Source organism: Lipotes vexillifer, unplaced genomic scaffold (assembly GCF_000442215.2).
Source record: "Lipotes vexillifer unplaced genomic scaffold, Lipotes_vexillifer_v1.1 scaffold1088, whole genome shotgun sequence".
NCBI classification, from domain to species: domain Eukaryota; kingdom Metazoa; phylum Chordata; class Mammalia; order Artiodactyla; family Lipotidae; genus Lipotes; species Lipotes vexillifer.
This window is the reverse complement of record NW_006779738.1, coordinates 1,080,030-1,102,998: the sequence shown is the minus strand read 5'-3', so window position 1 is coordinate 1,102,998 and position 22,969 is coordinate 1,080,030. Positions and strand designations below refer to the sequence as shown.

Sequence of the window (22,969 nt, the reverse complement as noted above, 5' to 3'; positions counted from 1 at the left end):
GACCGGGGCACGAACCTGTGTCCCTGCATCGGCAGGCAGACTCTCAACCACTGCGCCACCAGGGAAGCCCCTGTTGACGATTTCTGCATCAATTTTCATGAGAGATATTGATCTGTAGTTTTCTTTTTTTTGTAACATCTTTGCCTACCTTTGGTATCAGACCAATACTGGTCTTATAGAATGAGTTGGGAAGTAGTCCCTTCTCTTCAGTTTCCTGGTTATGTATAACCAGGTCTTCCCTGGTGGTGCAGTGGTTAAGAATACACCTGCCAATGCAGGGGACATGGGTCCGAGTCCTGGTCTGGGAAGATCCCACATGCCGTGGAGCAACTAAGCCCGTGCACCACAACTACTGAGCCTGTGCTCTAGAGCCCACGAGCCACATCTACGGAAGCCCGTGTGACACAACTACTGAAGCCCACGCGCCTAGAGCCTGTGCTCCACAACAAGAGAAGCCACTGCAATGAGAAGCCAGCTCGCCGCAACTAGAGAAGGCACACGCGCAGCAACGAAGACCCAACGCAGCCAAAATAAACAAACAAATAAATAAATAAAATTAAAAGAAAATGTTTGATTGAATTCACTACAGAAGCCATCTGGGCCTTAAGAGTTTTGTGTGCCTGTGATGGAATGGCACCCCACAACTTCTGATATAAAGTGTTTTCATTTTCATTCATTTCATTTGTTTCATTTTCATTTCATTTCATTTGTTAAAAAATGCTTTCTAATATCCCTTTTGATTTTTCCTTCCATCCTTGGATTACCTAGAAATGTGTTATTGAATTTCCAAATATCTGGGGATCTTCTAGAGGTCTCTTTATTTCTGCTTTCTAATTTAATCCTATTGTGGTCTGAGACCATACTCTGTAAGACTTATATCCTTTTAAATTTATTGAGAGTTGTTTTATGGCCCTGAATATGGTCTATCTTGCTGCTCATGCTGGTTTTCCATAATTCCTAAGTCCTATCGGGGTGATTCAAAGGATCCATAATGGAAGCCTGCACACACTGTGGGTTTCATTATGGGAGAGGAAGACTGAGCTTGGGGACTCATGACTTTCATAGCAAGCAGAAGTAAGACTGTTCTTTGTTCAAACGGGTGAACATTACCTCATCTGTCAAGATTGCTCATTGCAAATACAACCTGGTGAAATTGCCTGGATAAAGTGGCCAGGGTTCTGCAATTTTGTCATACCTGCAAGAATGTGCAGGCATACTCAGGACCCATGGTGGATTACCCCCCAACAAGGTCACTGAAGTTCTTTTGATTCTTCTGGATTATTTTTTTCTTTCTGTATTTCATTTTGGATAGCTTCTATTTTTTTTAAATTAATTTATTTATTTTTGGCTGTGTTGGGTCTTTGTTGCTGCTGGCTGGCTTTCTCTAGTTGCGGCGAGGGGGGCTACTCTTCGTTGCGGTGCACGGGCTTCTCGTTGCGGTGGCTTCTCTTGTTGTGGCACACGGGCTCAGTAGTTGTGGCACACGGGCTTAGTTGCTCCGCAGCATGTGGGATCTTCGTGGACCAGGGCTCAAACCCATGTCCCCTGCATTGGCAGGCGGATTCTTAACCACTGCGCCACCAGGGAAGCCCCTTGGATAGCTTCTATTTCTATGCTTTTAAATTCACTGATCTTTTCTTCTGCAATCTCTAACCTGACCTTAATCCCATTCAGTGTATTTTTTCATCTCAGATATTATAGTTTTATTACTAGAAGTTTCATTTGGATCTTTAAAAAAAAGAATCTTCCATGTTTCACTTTAACTTTTTGAACATATGGAATACAGCCGTAATAACTGTTTTAGTGTCCTCGTCTGTTATCTCTAACATCTATGTCAGCCCTCGATCAGTTTTGATTGATTGCTATTTTCATTATGGGTTGTGTTTTCCTGCTTCTTTGTATAGGTGGGAATCTTTGATTGGGCGCCAGATATTTGTAATTTTTACCTTGTTGAGTGCTGGATATTTTTGTGTTCTTATAAATCTTGAGCTTTGTTCTGTGATGTAGTTCAGTTGCTTGGAAACAGTTAACTTGCAAACAAGTTACTTGGAAAACAGTTTCATCCTTTTCGGTCTTGTTTTTATGATTTCATGATTGTTTTATGATTTTTTTAGGCCAGTTTAGAGCAGTGGTCATTCTAGGACTAGTCTAGGAATAATTAATTCCATATCACTACCAATCCAGGAATAATTCATTCTACACTACTGAAGTAAGACCTTAAGTCCCCTACTCAGTGCTCTGTGAATTAAACGTTTCTGCAGTCCTGTGGTTGAAGCAGGCACCCACCTGGCCCTGTGTGAATGCCATGCCCTGCTCCCTCTAATCCTCTCAGATGGCTCTTTCCTTGGACTTGGGTGGCTTCTTCACAAGCATGCTCTGATCAGTACACGCTCAGGTGGGGCACTCCGAAGATCTCCAGAGCTCTCTCTGTGTGTGGCCCTCTCCTCTCTGATACTTTATCCTATGAATACTAGCTGCCTTCTTCTCCCCGTACTCTCAGCTTCATGTCCTCAACGCACGGAGCCCTCCGGACTCTACCTCAGTGGTCTGGTCGACAAGCCAAGGCTGTAAACTGAGGCAGTTATAGGACTCTCCCCATTTGTTTCCCATCTCTCAGCATTCCTGTCCTTCATTACGTGATTTCTGGTGTATTGGAAAACCATTGCTTCATATGCTTTGTCTTTTTTTCCCCCCACAATTGTTTCAAGAGGAAAGGTGATTCCAGTCCTTATTACTCCATCTTGGCCAGAAGTAGAAGTCGCTTTATTAATTTCTTAACTTTAGCTGTTATTTCTTCAAGTTTGTTTGTTTGTTTTTTTCCTGTCCTCCCACTTCAGGGACTCCAATTACACAAATATTAGGCTGCTTAAAGTTTTCCCATCTCACTCATCCTCTGCTTCTTTTTTTAAGTCTTTTTTTTTTTCCTCTCCATGTTTCATATTGCATTGTTTCTACTGCTAAGTCTTCAAGTTCATTCATCTTTTCTTGTCTACCCTGTAGTTAATCCCATTCAGGGTATTTTTTTTTTTTTTTTTTTTTTTGCGGTATGTGGGCCTCTCACTGTTGTGGCCTCTCCCATTGTGGAGCACAGGCTCCGGACGCGCAGGCTCAGCGGCCATGGCTCACGGGCCCAGCCGCTCCACGGCACGTGGGATCTTCCCAGACCGGGGCACGAACCCGTATCCCCTGCATCGGCAGGCGGACTCTCAGCCACTGCGCCACCAGGGAAGCCCCCATTCAGGGTATTTTTAATCTCAGATGTTGTACTTTTCATCTCTAGATATTCGATTTGGGTCTTTTTTTAATCTTCCATGTCTCTATATAGCATGTTCAATCTTTCTTTTAGCTTCTTAAATACATGGAATACAGTAATAGCTGCTTTTAGTGTTCTTTTCTACTAACTCTATCAATCATGTGCCAATTTTGGATCAGTTTTTTTTTTGTTGTTGTTGTTTTTTGCCATGCCACGGGGCATGTGGGATGTTAGTTCCCTGACCAGGGATTGAACCTGTACCCCCTGCATTGGACGCATGGAGTATTAACCACTGGACTGCCAGGGAAGTCACTGGATCAGTTTTTTTTTTTTGCGGTACGCGGGCCTCTCACTGTTGTGGCTTCTCCCGTTGCGGAGCGCAGGCTCCGGACGCGCAGGCTCAGCGGCCATGGCTCACGGGCCCAGCCGCTCCGCGGCATGTGGGATCTTCCCGGACCAGGGCACGAACCCGTGTGCGCTGCAGCAGCAGGCGGACTCTCAACCACTGCGCCACCAGGGAAGCCCCCTGGATCAGTTTTGATTGATTGTTCTCCTCATTAGAGATCATACTTTCCTGTTTCTTTGCACACTTGGTAATATTTGATAGATGCCAGAAACTGCAAAATTTACCTTAAGTGTTGAATGTTCGTGTATTACTACGTGTTCAGCTTTGTTCTGGGACACAGTTATGTGACTCGGAAACATTTTGACCCTTTCAGGTCTTGCTTTTGCACTTTTTCAGGTAGCACCAGTATATAATTTAGTTTAAGCCTAATGCCCCTTCCCCCACCCCCCCACTTCTGAACACACTATCTAATGCCTTGTGAATTATGAATGGAAACAGGAACTATTCCCAGCCCCTTGGAAATTCTAAGAATCATTCCTTCTAATCTTTCTTCCTTGGCCTCAGGTGTTTTTCTCCCACACATTCACTGATAAGACTCAAGGGAGACCCTCTGCAAATCTCCAGGCTTCTCTCTCTCTTTGCAGCTCTCTCCTCTTCTGCAACTGGCCTTGCAAACTCTACCTGCCTCTGTCTCTCTGAACTCACAGTTGAGGGAGACCACTGAGTTATGCCTGGGTTCCCCTTATTCTGGTACATCTTGGAGACCTTCTCCAGGCAATAACCTGGGGCAATCAGAGTGCTCACGTCATTTGTTTCCTGCCTCTCAGGGATCATCATCTTTCATTGCCTGATGGTCAATGTCTTAAAAAGCTTTGCTTAATATATTTTCCTCCAGATTTTAGTTGTTTCAGGCAGCATTGTAAATCTGGTGGCTTTTAATACATCTCATCTGGAACCTGAAGTCCCCACACTTTTTGAAGCCTAACATTAACAGTTTTTGTAATTGCTGGTCCAGTTTCTAATGATTAAATTTACATAAACTTGTTCAGAGATTATAATTTTAATCCAAAATTTAAACTTTAAATTTTAAATTTAAATCCAAGCAAATTAGCTCAGTCACTGTTTCTAAGGATACTTATTTCGTCAACAAATACTTGAGCACCTAGTGGTTTCTGGGGATTACAGCTGTGAACAGGACAAGACCCCTGGCCTCATGGAGTTCATATTCTAGTGGGCATGTTTTAAAAAAATGTTAGCATGGTGTATTTGCTAATTTGTCAAAGTTTTTTTGCAGAAAGCTCAAAAAAATAAAACTAAGTGTTGTAAAAATTCTAAGGAACAATGATGAATCCAGGCATACTTTTGGCTTGAAATCTGTCAACAAAGTAGTAGCCCTGAACCACAGTTGTGTAGCAGCGGTGGGCAACTTTTATTCAGTTTGGACATAAGTTGCACGAGGCAAGTGCCCTGCCTGTCAGCTGGCCTCTGGATTCAACCTCCTGTTCAAGGGACCTACCTCATCTTGGTTCCTACAGGGGCATAAGGCACAGGAAACAGCCAGACAGGACGATAGGGAGGAAAAGCCTTAAGTGCAACACATCAGGGGGAGATGGAAATGTAACATGAAGCTGGCTGCTTGTCCGCAATTGTCAGTTGTTTTAAGATTGGCAGGTGAGAGCAGACACTTCCTGCCTTTGGTTTGGTTCCTGACTGTTGAACACGGCTGGGCTAACTCCCTCGCCTCGGTTTCCGCAGGTGAGGGCAGGGAGGAGAGGAGGAAGAAAGGGGATGCCGTAGCTTCTAAACTTTACTTTTTAGGGGTGTATGTGTGTGGTATCTATGAATATGTGGGAATATATGGAAAACGTGACTACGCTGGGCAACTTGGATGTGCTGGGGGTGGTCAGGAGCCCAGGCCGTGTGTCCCTCCTCTGATCCGCGAACATCCACTCACCCGGGTAACCCACCTGGGCGCCCGCAAATCCAGCCGCGCAGCAAGGCAGAGGGTGGGTGGGAGCCGTGGGCTGGTGCGCCGGCGGCCTCAGCTCGCAGCGCCGGAGGTTCGGGGCAGCACCAGGAACGCGGACGCGAGCCGCCTGGCCCCGCTGCCCGCCAGCAAGTGTTCGGAGGGGCGGGGCGGGGCGGGGCGGTGGGGGCGCGGCCGGACGGCCACGTGACGGGCGGCGCGGGTATTAAGCGGGGCGGCTGCTGCTCCGCAGCCCGAGCTGGTGCTTCGCCCGCGACTCAGCGCCCAGGTGTGCCGCCCCGAGAGGACCGCGCGAAGGTCACCTCGCGCCCGCCAGCCCGTCCGCCACCCGCGCCTCCACCGAGCCCCGCGCGCCTCGCCGGCCCCGCCGCGTCTCCGTCCGCCCGTCCGACCGCCCGAGCCCCGCGCGCGCCCCGCCGCAGCCCCGGCCATCCGAGCGCCATGAACCAGATCGAGCCTGGCGTGCAGTACAACTACGTCTACGAAGATGACGAGTACATGATCCAGGAGGAGGAGTGGGACCGCGACCTGCTCCTCGACCCGGCCTGGGAGAAGCAGCAGAGGAAGGTCAGCCAGGGCCGCGTGCCCGCCGTCTGCGGGCTGGACCCGCGTGTCTGTGTGTCGCCTTCCCCGGGGGGCGACCGCCCGGGGGCGCCGCCTATCGTGTGGACTAGCGGGAGGGAGCTTGATGGAGGGTCGTGTTGTCCCATGTCCTCGTAGCCCGGGAAAAGTCCAGGGACAGGCACGGACCTGGGCGTCGTGAGTGCGCGCGCGCGCGATTGTGCGTGGGTGCGCGCGTGTGTCACATAAGAGTCACAAAACGAACAATGTTAGGAGAAGAACAGTGCAGCCGTTTCTGTTTTAACCTGCATTAGACCAGAATGTGAAAGTCTCAGGTCTGCTCCTGACCCCTTGAGTCTGTGACCTTGGCCAGAGTTGTGTCTTCTGGTCCCGTTGTGTCCCATTTCCCCCTAACCCGTCTCTCCCCAAATAAAAGAGGTCAAAAGAACATCGGCTTCATTCCGATTTTCACAAAGGCTGCCCCAGAGAGTAATTGAAAATCATTTATTACACGTTTTGGGGTTCCCTGGAGAGAGATGCTGTATGAACACTACACATTCACCGATAAATTAATAGTTATTTCACACTCTGTTTACGGTTCATTGAGGTAAGCGCTCGGGGACGAGGGAGTCAGCCAGCTCTAAAAGTTCCCTTCCCATCTTGGTTGGCGCTGTCTGGGGGCCCAATGGAACATTCCACTATCTCAAGGTTTCTTCTTGATCCCCTTGGCTAGAATTCTAGGGACTGCTCACCAGGAGGCTAAATCTCGCCTCTTGTTTGGCCACAGAGCCTGGCTGGGTCAGGGATGCCAACCCAGACCTGCTCACCCAGCCTTATGATGACAGTGTCCTGGCAAAAGCATAGTGCCCTCTGCTTTTCCCCCCTATTTTTCTCGGGGTGGGGCAAAGTGGGTTTCCCTTCTAAGGGCCTGCCATTAAGTGGATAAGGTCTGTTGACCATCTGTGTGCCTGGGAATGCTCTGTGTAGCTGCCACTGTGGGTGATTATCTGATAGTGCCTGGTGAATGTGTCTGACTATAGGAAACACGTACTCCCAACAAACAGTGTTAGCTGAAGGAGAGACGTCCCATATTTGGATAATTATCAGATAACCATTTTAGGGTTTTTTTTTTGTTATTTATAAAATAACCATGATAATTTCAAATCAAGATTTTTCTTTTGTTGTCTATTCTCTCTTTTAAAACCACTTACTGTTATTGTTTTAAAGCTCTAACTTAGCTACATTTCATTCTCCCCCTTAGTTCCATCATCCTTGCCTTCTTGGAAACAGTAGAATGGGAGTGATAAGTAGAAGTTGAGTCTATAAAGGAGAATAAAATTTCAAACCTTCTACAATTTTTTAAACACCTGGCTTGAGGATTATTAATGTGTTGTTATTATTATTAGTCATCTGGGCTAATTGCTGCATCATCAATGAGAAAGAAGTTAAATAGTCGCTTTAATTTTTAACAGTGAGTGTTTCTTTTAAAAAAATTTTTCCCACAATTTTGATTACTACATTTTTTCATGGATTTTTTAAAAAGTCTTAAGTCTTTGTTGCAGAGATTGCTTTTTTTTTTTCCTCATGAGGAAGGGCAAAATAGCTAAGGAATTGGATGGGTAGTCTGCCCATCATTTTTGAAAGTAATAGTCTAATCACAGTGGTTTCTGTTGATTTTTTAAAATTACAGTACAGGATAGAGTTAATTTTAGTTTCCAAAGACAACATTGATATATGTCTTCTGTCATATACATATAATTTTAAAATTATTTTTAATATATGATATATAATTATATATATTTTTTAATTCACAGTATTTTTGGATATAATTTCATTGTTGTGATTTTTTTTTAAAGTTTGGGGTTCCTGCGTGAATATATTATTATAATTATATAGCACTTGTATATTATATATTAAAAAGCAGACATATGTCATCTTTTTCTTAGGTAGCTTGAGTGCTGTGTTGTGACTTTAGTGACAAACAAAACAGAGCCAAACATTACGTTAGGACACAGACCTGAACACATCCAGAAGATCCTCTGTTTCTACTTTTGGTAGAGAACCCACTCAAGTCAGTAAAGTAATACTGAACTGTGAGGTCCGGGCAGCCAGAGCAGTAGCCTCTATTTATGTCCTATGAGCCAAACTGCTGGAACAGGACAGGGATAAAATACCATTGTTTCTATTGTGGGCTACCTTTTCCACACTTGCCATTTCAATGATATGCCGGGTATGAGATCTGTCAACAGATGCTGGTAACACATGATGACGTCTGTAGCGTTATAATGGATGAGGGACCTAATTATATCCACAGTTCACAGAGTCTTATGGGCTGTGGTAAACCTTGCTCTGGTATGGAATGCCTTGCTACAGAAGGACTTAGTAAAACTGTAGTGCTGTGTGTGTATGTGATGGGAGATCTTTTTTTTTTTAACATAAAATTTACCGTCTTAACCATTTTAATTTTTTTTTGATTTTTAAAAAAAATTTTTTTAAATTAAAAAAAATTTTTTTTTTAATTTTCTTTTTTTTTTTGCAGTACACGGGCCTCTCACTGTTGTGGCCTCTCGCGTTGCAGAGCACAGGCTCCGGACGCGCAGGCTCAGCGGCCATGGCTCACGGGCCTAGCCGCTCCGCGGCGTGTGGGATCTTCCCGGACTAGGGCACGAACCCACGTCCCCTGCCTCGGCAGGCGGACTCTCAACCACTGCGCCACCAGGGTGCCCATCATTTTTGAAAGTAATAGTCTAATCACAGTGGTTTCTGTTGATTTTTTAAAATTACAGTACAGGATAGAGTTAATTTTAGTTTCCAAAGACAACATTGATATATGTCTTCTGTCATATACATATAATTTTAAAATTATTTTTAATATATGATATATAATTATATATATTTTTTAATTCACAGTATTTTTGGATATAATTTCATTGTTGTGATTTTTTTTTAAAGTTTGGGGTTCCTGCGTGAATATATTATTATAATTATATAGCACTTGTATATTATATATTAAAAAGCAGACATATGTCATCTTTTTCTTAGGTAGCTTGAGTGCTGTGTTGTGACTTTAGTGACAAACAAAACAGAGCCAAACATTACGTTAGGACACAGACCTGAACACATCCAGAAGATCCTCTGTTTCTACTTTTGGTAGAGAACCCACTCAAGTCAGTAAAGTAATACTGAACTGTGAGGTCCGGGCAGCCAGAGCAGTAGCCTCTATTTATGTCCTATGAGCCAAACTGCTGGAACAGGACAGGGATAAAATACCATTGTTTCTATTGTGGGCTACCTTTTCCACACTTGCCATTTCAATGATATGCCGGGTATGAGATCTGTCAACAGATGCTGGTAACACATGATGACGTCTGTAGCGTTATAATGGATGAGGGACCTAATTATATCCACAGTTCACAGAGTCTTATGGGCTGTGGTAAACCTTGCTCTGGTATGGAATGCCTTGCTACAGAAGGACTTAGTAAAACTGTAGTGCTGTGTGTGTATGTGATGGGAGATCTTTTTTTTTTTAACATAAAATTTACCGTCTTAACCATTTTAATTTTTTTTTGATTTTTAAAAAAAATTTTTTTAAATTAAAAAAAATTTTTTTTTTAATTTTCTTTTTTTTTTTGCAGTACACGGGCCTCTCACTGTTGTGGCCTCTCGCGTTGCAGAGCACAGGCTCCGGACGCGCAGGCTCAGCGGCCATGGCTCACGGGCCTAGCCGCTCCGCGGCGTGTGGGATCTTCCCGGACTAGGGCACGAACCCACGTCCCCTGCCTCGGCAGGCGGACTCTCAACCACTGCGCCACCAGGGAAGCCCAACCTTAACCATTTTAAAGCATCCAGTTCAGGCGTGCTATGTACATTCACATTGTTGTGCAATCAATCTCCAAGACTCTTCATCTTGCAAAATTAAACTCTGTATAAAACAATAACTTTCTATTCTCCCCACCCCCCAGCCCCTGGCAACCACCCTTCTACCTTCTGTCTCCATGAATTTGACCCCTAGGGACCTCATATGGGTGGAATCATACACTATTTGTCCTTTTGCATCTGGCTTACTTCACTTAGCATAATGTCCTCAAGGTTCATCCACGTTGTGTCATGTGTCAGAATTCCCTTCCTTTTTAAGGCTGAATAATATTTCACTGACTGTATGGACCACATTTTGTTTATCCATTCATTGGTTGATGCACACGTGGATTGCTTCTACCTTTTGGTTATTGTCAATAATGCTGCTGTGAACATGGGTGTACAAATATCTCTTCATGTCCCTGCTTTTGGGTTTTTTTGATTAGATACCTAGAAGTGGAATTTCTGGATCTTTGTGGCAGTGACTGGTTTTCAATTTTTTGAGGACATGCAGTGCTTTTTCCAAAAGAAAGGCAATTTAGAAGATGTTGAATTTAGCATGAGTGTGTACAGGCATTTCAAAGTGATCTCCTCTTTCAGGGGTGTTTAAGAATATTTGTAGTCACATAAATGAAGCTCTCTTTAGTGGACTTCTGAAACTTCTAGAGCTTTGGTGTTTAGAAGTAAGCTTCTCCTGGAAGCAAAGAGCACATTCAGCCTTTAATTCAACTGCGGCCTAATCGGGAGGTGACTTGTCAGAACAGCAATGCTGAATATGTGTGCTATCTCCGTGGGCACAGGGCGCTGTCTTTCACCACTCTGGGAGGCTAGAACAGACCTTTTAAGGAAATGACTGTGTGTTTCGATACATAAAGGGCCCTTAACATCCTTAATCTGTATAGGGCTAGGTGATCGATACTCTTTTTCACCAGTTGTGGAGAGCATAAGAGAGTCGTTCATGTATTCCATATTCCACATTCAGAATTCTAATTAGTTTTCATTGTTCCTAAAGAAATCCAAGTTCTTCTGCAGAGACACAGTTTAGATGGAGCAGCTCACTGTTCTCCTCAGCACACCTGCTGCCTGTCCTGTCATCAGGCTGAAATGTTGCCACGTGGGGTCAGGCAGTGGGGAAGGACGCTTGTGTGGGAGCAGCTGCGCACAGGTTGGATTAAATAGAGGATCCAGAACCTGCCAGTTGCCCCTTTCAGTGTCTCAAGGAACAACTGCTGGTTAAGGGTGCAGGTCAAGGCTCTTCTCCCCTGCACAGTGGAGTACGTACGCTCTTGCGGGAATTTTTCCTGGGGAAAAAAAGGCACGAATTCTTCCAACGAGGTGAATGATTAACGAGGGGCCTGGGAAGTGTCTCAGATTCATGAGACCCAGATGAATCTCAGCTCTGCCTGGTACCCTCTGTTTGGCTGAAATCAAGTCACTAAGCCTTTCGAGTTCCATCTCTTCATCTAGAAAGTAAAGATAAGGGATTCCTGTCTTTCTTGGCCTCACAGAGTTTTTCAGAATCAAATGGTCAAACTGGTTTACGTCGAAGGGGCTTTGTGATCTGTAAATGTTCAAATATTATTACTATCCTAGTGCAGCCAATACTTATTAATTTCATCAGGTGGTGTCGTAGTAATTAGCACTGTGATTGAATTTGTGGGGTTGCAGAAGCACGTGATTTGTTCCTCAGTGACTTGGATGTACTTTTCAAAAAAAATTGTAAAATCTACATAACATAAAATGTACCGTTTTAACCATTCTTAGGTGTACAATTCAGTGACATTAATACATTCACGTTGTTGTGCAACCATCACCACCATCCATCTCCAGAACTTTTCCATCTCACCCCCAAGTTAAAGTCTGTGTCTGTTAAACAGTAACTTCCTATTACCTCCTCCCCCCCATGTACCTTTAAAGGTAGGGTTTACACGCTTCCACACTTAGAACAAGAAATTGTTTAATAACAAGTGCCAGGTGCTTGTTGTATAAAGAGCAAAAATTTTAGGAGATCAAATAAGGAAAAGCATTGTGGGTGAGGATAATGGGGAAACAGCTTTACAAGGGAGTAGAACTTGGGGTGGGCCTTAATTTGAGGAATAACTAAATACTAGCTGGGTGGCGAGGAGAGCGAAACAGAACATTCCTGGCTAGAGAAATAGAGTGAACAGTCTAGGCTTAACTGAAGCTAAAGATACAGATTCAGATTTAGAGAGAAAATTGCATAGGTAATCCGGGGCCAGTTTACAGAGGACCTAGGATGCCAGGGTGAGCGTGGACTTCGTTCTTCAAGCAGTGCAGAGCTCTGGGAATATTTGAGCCCGGAAGAGCCATGCTTCAAGTAGAATATTGTTTGCAGAATAAATCGCAGTGGGTGAAGGGCTGAGGTGGGGGACCCAGGTAGAAGCCCGTTACGGGAATGATACGTTTAAAGCGGTGAGGATTAGAAGCAGTGGTGAGGAAGCCATCAATTTGAGAGTGATCAGGAGGGATTATAAAAAGTATTAAATAACCCCATGTTGTTGCACGGCAGGCTGTTGTATAAGTCCAATTAAGCAGACATGATCTCACCATTAGAGCTCCTGGGCTTAAAACTCAAGATAGTGATATTGACAAGTAACAAACAAACTAATGAGGAGTGTCTGCTTATCTAACCAGGAGAGGTGTCTGGGTGGAAAGCTGACCATTTACAGGATGTATCATTCAGTGCAGGGGCTGAGTGCTGAGGGGCAAGTTGTGTGTCCAGGTGGCCATTGCCTAAATGCAGGGCTGGAGTTTCAGGCAGCCTTTGATGTCCACAGAGAGTTGCTGATGGGCAGGCTTGCAAAGGCAGAATCTTGTATGAGCCCTAAGAAATCTCTGCCCCCCGAAGGGCTGTTGTTCTCAAGATGCCCTTGGTTTGCTATGGAGAACCACAGGTGCAGGAGTTGGAAGGTGGGGAAATCACTCTTTGTGATTTCTGCATCTTCTCTTAGGCACTGCAGTGTGTCCTGGGGGTCTGCCCTACCCCTTCAGCCACATTCACCAAGGAAGAAACTTGAACCCAAGATATGATTTTCCGGGAGCGTGGGAGGAGGAATAGAACTATTAGCTGGGAAGCCTAAAGAACAGCAGCTTCAGAAAACTGTCAGAAAGCCCTGCAGTCGGTTGCTGCAGCTGGGCTACAGAAAAGGTGCAGCTCTGGGGTGGGTGGAGGCACTCCCGTGATGAGCAGAGGAGTTGGTACGGAATACGTTGGAGGACAGTCAGAATTGTACCGCTGTTTCCGTGGGAACGGTACTAGTTCTTCCAGAAAGAACAGAAAGCAAAGATGAGGGGGAAAACGCTTGCTAACTACTGTGCTAGACTCAGTTCAAAGGAAGGAAAATCTTGAGTGCCAGAAATGGGTTTTTCTAAAGAAGCTGAGGAACATGTTTTACGCAAGCACGTATCAGTCTGAGCACTTGCGCACTGGCCTCTGAGCCCCACACCACACCTGTACCCCTCCCCACGATTTTCTTGATCAGAAACTAGATGTTTTCTCCTGCAGCCGTAGTGAAGGGCAGAATAGAAGTGGAGCACAAGCATGGCTGTTTATTCTTTTCCTTCCTTTGGCAGACGTTTATTACGGTCCCCCTAGAGGCCCGGTCCCGCTAGAGGCCCGGTCCCGCTAGAGGCCCGGTCCCGCTAGAGGCCCGGCTTAGGGAATGGAGTTGACACCACCCCAGGCTTTAAGGAGCTTGCAGCTTAGTTCAAGAGACAGAAAGGGCAGTGAGAAGTACAGAGGAGGGACACCGAGTTCACCCTGGCCGGTGGAATGGAGTGGAGAGCATTTCCAAAGCCCCTCCTGCATGGTCCCCTGTCGCGGTGCCTGGAAGCATCTTCCTCCCTGGCGCCCGTGCAGGGAAGCTGGGAGTTACCCTTGAGGCTTCCCTCTCTCTCACCTCCTGTGAGCCCACCTCCTAAAGTCCTCCAGACCCTGCCCCTTCCTCCCCTCCTGTGCTTTAAGGCCTTCAGGGCCTCTGCACTTCCTGCCTGGATGGGGGCAGTGGCCCCTGCTTTGTCACCTTCCACACACCACACTTGCCTTCAGGCTTTTTTCTGCCTGATGCTGCAGGAGTATCTGTATAAAACACAAGCCTGGTCATGGTATTTCTGCTTAAAGGCCCTGTGTGGTCCTTTATTGCCTTCAGGAGGGTGTTGGGAGCCAGGCCTGAGCCAGCCTCTGTCTGCTCCGTCTCTCCCGCTGGGGCTCCTGGAGCCCACGTGTTTGATTCTCCTCTTTGCTTATACCCGAGACTACCTCCTCTGCCCGCCCTGGGAGTTCTTCCTCGGGCCCCTCCTCTAGAACATGGGCCCCTGGGTGCTGTCCTGGTCTCCCCTACAAGCAGACACTGTCCTGTGGCCCCCTGGCCCTGCAATGGTCCTGCTTAGAGTCTGCACTCACATTTGTGAAATGCAGGAATTATAAGTCATATTTCTGAAAGAATTTAGTACAATTAAATTTTTTTTTTGCAATCATTGCAACTCCTTGAGCTACAAATGTATTAACTCCAGCTCATACTTGTCTAATGCTCCTTAAAGATGTTTTCTCATCAAGTTCCCCAAACGATGGACTTCTCCGACTTAGCTCTTATTCTCAGACTGAGCCTACAAAGATAAGCTGTTTAATTAAAAAAATAACAATAATTTGTAATTTAGAGATTTGGGGAATAAAATAAAATCATACATGTAGATTTATTTAAATGATAATAAAATGTGTCACCATGTTAATGAACGAAGCTCTGGTAGCCCAGAGCTTACTGTTTTGTCCAGACTGAAAACCTTTACCCACATCAGAGAGAAAATTCCAAATTCATTTAGATTCAGAGAAGTATACATTTAAATGTGTTCTTCTGAATGTAAAACCTGGTAAGACAAAAACTCTTGGAAGACATGCTAGGCTTCACAGTAGTAGAAATGGAAAAGAGAGAAGAGATGCAGATGATTCTGCAGAGTATGTGGACCCTGGAAAAGAATTGGCCTGGACGGTATTGATATAAGCCAAACCCAAGACTACAGAGTTAGCATGGCTTTGAGTTGTCTTGCTGTGTTTGTTTGTTTTTGCTAGGGGATAAATGTATTGGTCATCATTCCTAGAAGTTGCTATATAATGAAAATAGATTCTCATTAGCCTCTGTTACAACCTTTTCATTAAAAAGGCATGCTATCTCGGGAAAAACTCTTATTTTTTAGTGATTGTGAGGATCAAGTGGGCAAGTAAGTGAATATGAGGTTGAGGGGAAATGAGAACAGTATTTGATATTGAAGGTATGACTGAGTCTTATACAGGCAATTAGAATTGAGATCGGCAACTCAAGAAATCCTCGGGACTTCCCTGGCTGTCCAGTGGTTAGGGCTCCACGCTTCCACTGCAGGAGACACGGGTTGGATCCCTGGTCGAGGAACTAAGAGGCTGCATGCCACGCAGCACGGCCAAAAAAAAAAAAAAAAAAAAAAAAAAGAAATCCTATCTTTTAGAGTCATGAGGAGTCTTTTAAGTTTCTTCATTATAGTCCAGCAGAATGGGAAGATAATAATTATTTAGAAGGTAGGTAATCTAATCTCATTGTTTTTTATTAGGATTTTAAGATATTTTGTATGCATTAGGTTGAACCGTAGGACATTTTTCACACTGACCATTTTGACCTCCAAAAATTGCAGTTTCTTATGGCTCAACCCAATAAAACCACCTTACCACTATTGTCCCACTATATTCAAGGTACTTGACCAAGACCACGCCACAGCCAAGCCATAAAAGTGAGTTCAGCTGGTTTCTAGTCTTACCTCTAATGCCTTTGGTATTCATTTGGGAAAATAAGGGGTGGTTAGGTTTTGTAGAAGTTAAAAATGTGAGGTTTGGATTGAGGGCTTGACAGCCCATGGAAATATCGAGAAGGAAGGTCAAGCCTAGAGATTTAGGTGTGGGAGTTATCTGCTCAGAGGCCATGGTTGAAACTGTAAGGAGGGGACAGTGGAAGATCTACCTGCCAGACGCTGAGGTGAGCTTAACATTGAGGGCTCCCAGAGGAAGCAGTGATTACCGGAACGTGGAAGCATCGCTTCTCTGGATGAAAACATGCATTTACTGGATGACTTAAAACTAGATGAACTGTCGAAATGTCTGATTTTCTTCCGGGAGAAATCTCACCTTGGTATTTCTCTGGAACTTCGCCAGTCCATCTGAATCTGACATTTGAATCCGTTTAGTCGCTGGAACAGAAACCCAGGGCTTTGGCACCGTGGAATGGGAGATCTTTTAGCTCATGAGATAAGTTATGCTTGCAAAGGAAGTGAAAAGCTGTAAGAAACTATTTATGGCAGTGTGCTCAAGTCTGTGACATAAAATCCTTCTGCAGCTGGAATGGCCAAGGCTGGGCTTTATTGAGGAAGACTTTATTGAAAATTTGTAAGGATTACTGAAGAAAGTAGTTTCATTACTGAAAAGAATTGGTTTCATCTTAACATACCAAGTGTAGCATTCAACCACAAGGTGGGTTTCCCTTTTCTGTTTTATCATTTATAAAATTAAGAAAATAGGATGAGAGATGGTCCTCATTTAGGGGTTTTGTTTTAAGTTTTAAAAAATATTATTGATATTTTGGGTGTATCAGTCATGAAAATAGTAAAAGACATAACAGAATTGCAATCAGTTTTGAGATTACCCATAGAGGGTAATATTTTCCTATTTTAAAACAAATCCATGTTGGAGGTGCGGCAAGGGTAAAGATCAGGTTGGGCTGGGACGTGAGGAGGGGATATTCGTTGGAAAAATGCAAACCATGTGTTTTACATTTTGTAAACCGTACAATTTCTATTCTGTTACTGCAGTTTATGAAATCGGAAGTATCTGAATATTTCATTGCATACCTTTCCTGTTAAATTTTGGGACAAAATGATGTTTATTTTCATTTTTTCAGTATAACAGCAAAACAAAAACATTCCAGTAAGACAGTAAAAGTGATATTTTAATATATGGATTTTTTCCAATGGATTAAAAAAAGAATAGGAGGGGATTTGGCATATGGTTCCCAGTATCCCCAACTATTCAGTATATAGGGCAGAGCAGCTATTTATTGAGAATTTGCAGGCACTGTTTTGACCATACGTATTATTTTATTCGAACGTCACAACAGTCTTAGGAGATGAGTATTGTGATTCTCATTTTTCAACCAGGGAGGCTAAGTAACTTACCTAAGGGTGGCTGAGGGTGGGGAAGTGGTAGCTGGAACATGCACACAGAATTTTGTCTAAATTACAAAGATATTCTCTCTCACAATCGAGATTTTATAACACATGGAGATGCTAATTATTTCATTGCACACTTTGGTCTGCAAGTGGCAGAGCTAAAGTTTGGATCCAGGGTGCTTAACTCCAGAGGCAGTGCTTTTATTTTTATTTTTTTAAAACTTATTTTGTTGAATTTTAGTTGATTTATAATGTTGTGTTAATTTCTGCTGTACAGCAAAGTGATTCAGTTAGACATATGTATTCTTTTCCATATTCTTTTCCATTATGGTTTATCACAGGGAATAAACCACATAGTTCCCTATGCTATACAGTAAGACCTTGTGGTTTATCCATTATATATATATAACAGTTTGCTCTGCTAACCCCAAACTCTCAATCCGTCTCCTTCCCCCTTGGCAGCCACAGGTCTGTTCTCCATGTCTGTGAGTCTGTTTCTGTTTTACAGATAAGTTCATTTGTGTCTTGTTTTACATTCCACATACTAGTGATACAATATGGTATTTGTCTTTCTCTTTCTGACTTATTTCACTTAGTGTGATAATCTCTAGGCCCATCCATGTTGCTACAAATGGCATGATTTCATTCTTTTTAATGGCTGAGTAGTATTCCATTGTATAGATGTACCACATCTTCTTTATCCATTCCTCTGTTGATGGACATCTAGGCTGTTTATTGGCTATTGTGAGTGGTCAAAGGTGGTGCTTTTTAACCACTAAATTTTTCTGTTTTCGTTGCTTTTTTGCTCAGAGTTTTAACCAACAACCCAGAGAAAACATCTGGAATTCAGTATTCCTAAGTTTTCATTTATCCGAAACCTACTGCCCATGCATAAGGGTGTGTGTGTCTGAATTTTTAATTTCTAAATTGGTCCAGGGGGAACATCTGTTGAGAATGAGAAGACTAAATTTTGAGTTATGGAAAATACTGTCCTTCCAAGGTAACCCCAAGTGAGGGCCTAGCAATCACTCTGTCCCACAGAAGTGCCAGAGGAGGAGGAAAGGGACCACAGGAAAAGCCAACTACACCTCTCAAATGGAGGCTTACAGGACGTGCCATTAAGGGCACATCTTTGGAATTACCTGCTGGTCTGTCTGACACAGTTCCAAAAAGAATTCGGGGTTCAGGATGCCTAAGTATTTGAGTCAGTTCCCTTTTGGAACTAGAAAAGGAGACTTCGAGAGGCAAGAGCATAGATTAGAGCCATCCTCCTGCAGACGTGATGTCTTAGTGGACAGGGATGCTCTCCAAGATTTGGGATCCACAGAGATTTGGCCAAAGGCAGTGCCAAGGACTCCCTTCACTTTCCATTGAAAAAAATCCTGCCTTTTATTTATTTTTAACTTCTTATTATGGAAAATTTCAAACATATATAAAAGCAGAGAGAACATATAGCGAATCCCTCTGAATCCCACTGGCCAAGGAAAACCAAAGTTTCATGAATAGGGGATGCCTGGTTCTTTTTTTCCCCCAGCTTTATTGAGATGTCCTTGACAAATAAAACATTTTATATATTTAAAGGGTGCCACATGTTTTGATAAATGTATACATTGTGAAATAATTACCAGGGATGTCCAATCCTAAAAGGAAAAAGAAAGTTTTTATGTTCAATAGATGCTTTATTCTCTAAACGAAATTTTGAATCAAAACTGCCAATTAAGCCGACAGTTGCCTTCCCTGTTTTGAAACACCAGTCTTCTCCCCCCCAGACCCCACTCTTCCTGCTAACCCCTTTTGGCTGTCCAGGCCTCCTCCCTGCTCTGCTGGGATACCTCTCCTAACCCCCAGTTCTCCTAGTAATTTCTCATGCTGTTAATGTTACAACTGGCTATTTCTAAAAACCAAAGATTGCCAAGACCTGCTTTTCCAGAGATCATCAATATTTTAAAGGTGACCTTTCTAAGACAATAACGCTGTTGTCTAATTCCAACGGTGAATTTCAGGCTCTGTAGGAGAAGAGGACAGAATTGTGCAAGGAAAGCACTGTTGGCAGAGGCAAAGCCTTTTACATCCTGTAAACGGGATGGTTAACTGCTGTTTGTGACCCCTTGTAAAGTCAGTACTGATAGGGTATTTCTCTTCTCCTGCTGCAGACTGATCTGATAAACTGACCCCATAACCTCCTTCAGGTTTATTGGTCTAGCTCCCGCGACCACTGCTTTTACTTCTTTGAGTCGGGAGCCTGAATTTGAGACAGGAGGTGAGCACCGTGTCTGAAGAGGCTGAATTTGATACCTCTGCATCTTTGTTTCCTCCACCACCCCAGCGTGCAGGGAGGAAGGAGCAGAGCACACGTGTTAAGTGTTCTTGGGGAAAGGTTATTTTTAGGGGCAGTTTTGCCAAGACTGCTTCCGCAGCTTCTTTAGGTACAGATCACACCCTCACCTGCTTAGGTATGTGAATTTCTAGGGGAGCCCTGGGAGGGATGGGGGCTGCTGCCTGCATGTAGCAGTTCCAGGCCACCTCCTTCCTTACAAAGATTCATTTTATTTTATTTTATTTGTTTCCCAGCTTTATTGAGATGTAGTTAGCATGTAATATTGTGTAAGTTGAAGGGTTACAACATCTTGCCCATCTCTCAGGTTCTCTATTCTTTTTTTTTTTTTAAGAAGATGTTGGGGGTAGGAGTTTATTAATTAATTTATTTATTTTTGTTGTGTTGTGTCTTCGTTTCTGTATGAGGGCTTTCTCTAGTTGTGGCAAGCGGGGGCCACTCTTCATTGCAATGTGCAGGCCTCTCACTATCGCGACCTCTCTTGTTGCGGAGCACAGGCTCCAGACGCGCAGGCTCAGTAGTTGTGGCTCACGGGCCTAGTTGCTCCGCCGCATGTGGGATCCTCCCAGACCAGGGCTCGAACCCGTGTCCCCTGCATTGGCAGGCAGATTCTCAACCACTGCGCCACCAGGGAAGCCCAGGTTCTCTATTCTTTATGAAAGGAAATGAGGAAGGAAGGTGGACTGATTCCAGAGGTAGGGTGACCCCTCATCCAGGTTTGCCCAGGACAATCCCAGTTGTGGCTCTTGTCCCAGAGTAACTATAAATAACATCACCTTTGACTCTCAGAAGCGGTCCAGTTTAGACTTCGAATTCTGTGGTCACTGTTCAGGTCACTGTACACAAGGCCACCTCAGAAAAGGTTAACATAATATTGAGACCCAAATAATTTGTATTTTGGACAGTAATGCCTTTTCTCAAAGTACTGGCCTATTTCTGAACTTGAAAAAATGCAAATATTGGTGAAATGAGAGTTCTAAAACTTTGACAGTTTTAAATATCACTGTCTAGTAATTTCTGAATCTTCTAACTCACGAATCCTTTAGAAGACCAAGCCTTGTAGCCAGCGGTGGGAGTGAGCCCTGCGTCTGGAGGGTGTGGGACCACGGACCCCGCTGGATGCCTACTGTGGGCCAGGTTTCCCTCCGAAATGCACATTGTCGTCATCCTTATGGTAGTTTGTATGCCGTCCGTGTGGTTTTATAAATAGTATATATGCTCATACTTCAGATGGCTTGCTGTTAATATGTGCTAGGCTTTAAGGATGCTTATTTTGCACATCTAAAAAACTAAGGGTTAAACTTTATTGAGATATCTGGACCCATTTCCAAGGTTGGATCTCTAGGTTTGTTCTTATGACAGCTTAAGTCTTTTTCTAATAAAATTGTATATATCTTTAGACACTTGAAAGTCTGGAAGTGAAGTGGTGATAAATATATTTACTGTGGGACAAAATCACGTTTAATGTAAAATTGTCCCTTCTATCATGAGACACAGGTGGGGCTGTCACCATTTGAGTCCATTAAGGACTTGGTCGGGAAGCAGGGTGAATGCTGTCAGAAATACCTGGGGAGTGACAGTGGGTTCTGTTGCTGTCTGTCACTGGTGTCTGGGTAACTGGATACTAAGGATTTCTCTGCTGCGGTCCTTGGACTTGGACAGCGTGTACCTTCTCCATTGGCATTTTAAAACTTCACATTGAAATAGGGATTTTAGTGTCAAACTTAAAAAAAAGTCCTGAAGTAGCACCTCACCGACTGATTAACTTAAGAAATGTCGGGCTTCCCTGGTGGCGCAGTGGTTGAGAGTCCGCCTGCCGATGCAGGGGACGAGGGTTCGTGCCCCGGTCCGGGAAGATCCCACCTGCCGCGGAGTGGCTGGGCCCGTGAGCCATGGCGGCTGAGCCTGTGCGTCCGGAGCCTGTGCTCTGCAGCGGGAGAGGCCACAATGGTGAGAGGCCCGCATACCGGAAAAAAAAAAAAAAAAGAAATGTAAGCTTGCTGGAGTGTATCCAATTTAAGTAGTTTTTCTTTTTCAGTTAAAACGATGGAGGCTGAGTGAAAGAAAGCTAGCTAACATAATTACAGATAACCAGGGAAGGGAGAAGAATCTAGCCTAACAAATTATATAGACTTTCCCAAACTACCTTTTTAAGATACATTTTCAAATAATCACCCAAGTCATGTCTTCACTACAGAAAATATGGAGAAGAAATTTTAAAAAGTCATACCGTAGGGAAAACTAGTGTTAACATTTTGCCGTATTGCCTGCTAGATGACTTGACGCTGTACTAGAAAAGCATATATTTCTGTGTTTTATACTATAATATATAACTGTCTGAAATGGCTCAGGATATGAAGACTTTATTATCTATTTTTATGAACACTTTTTAGTCAGCGTGAGCCCTAAGGAAGAACTTCTCGATGGAGGAAATCCCAGCCTGGTTCCCCCAGGGCGGAGTGGGCAGGAACTTTGGAAATGACCAGCTTCCCTGGTTTTTGGCCCTTCTGTTTTCCAGAGCTTTCCCCATATGTAGAGCAAACCTGTAGACAGACCTGATTGGGGGCTGTTCCTCACTTAGAACTGTGCTCTGTCCAAACTGCCAACGCAGAGACTGGCGTATTATAGAGAGCTGTTCCCTTCGAAATGAACACTTTAATTTCTCTGTGCAAGCAGCCATTTGTTTGGGTCCCTGAAAATAGTAACAGTATGGTGAACTTGAATTAAAGAATATTTATTTTGGTGTCTGGGTAGTACAAGCTGCTTCCCCGGTTGCTGGGATGGACTGGGGTTGGGGAGGGGGACATCAGTGTGCTTTTCTTTAAACTTGAATTCATCCTCAAGAAGAGAATTGTGAAAGTACAATTAATGTTGCTTTTGCCTATAACCGAGCAACAGTTGGGTCTGCCCTGTCCCAGAGCCATGTCTTACACATAGTTACCCAGGCTCCAAGGGAACAAGTTATTTTGGAAAGCATAACTTAGGATCAATCATATGTGAGGCTGTTGGGAGCCTTAAATGCTTGCTTACCAGAAAGTCGTCAAAGGAATTCTCCACGGAGGTCGTGCCAGCTTGGGGGAGGCAGGTGTGACCCCACAAAACTCCCAGCCAGCGGCTAAGTCAGGTTCTTGACCTCAGGAAATCTTTAAGCTCAGATGACTAGGCACCAATAGCTTTCATGTGGTTCTTTGAGCTTACCGCTTTTTGTTTTTAATACTTTAGAGCAAAAATGACCAAAACTTTGATTCTGTAGAGATTTGATTTGGTTAGCATATGCCTCCAATTGTTTAGGAAGTATCTGCATATTTCTAATCTTAACTTTTTTTTTTTTCTTCCCATTTAACAGTTAAAATGGGGGAGTTTCATCAAAATCATTTAACTGTCCTTTAGAAGACAGAAGGCTGTAACTTTTTTTTTTTTTTTTTTTTT

The 22,969-nt window shown here is 43.9% G+C and overlaps 1 protein-coding gene across 2 annotated transcripts in view; it reads left to right on the top strand.

The window, feature by feature from the left end:
* Nucleotides 1-5,827: 5,827 nt before the first annotated feature.
* ACTN2 (actinin alpha 2) overlaps nucleotides 5,828-22,969 on the top strand; it is an 80,505-nt gene continuing 63,363 nt past the window's right edge. Inside the window, exon 1 of one of the 2 annotated variants that reach the window (XM_007452936.1) lies at nucleotides 5,828-6,153. In XM_007452936.1, coding sequence (XP_007452998.1) covers nucleotides 6,028-6,153 — 126 coding nt within the window. In that variant the 5' untranslated portion in view covers nucleotides 5,828-6,027. The remainder of the gene's footprint in view (nucleotides 6,154-22,969) is intronic. The other variant, XM_007452935.1, reaches the window with a different exon arrangement.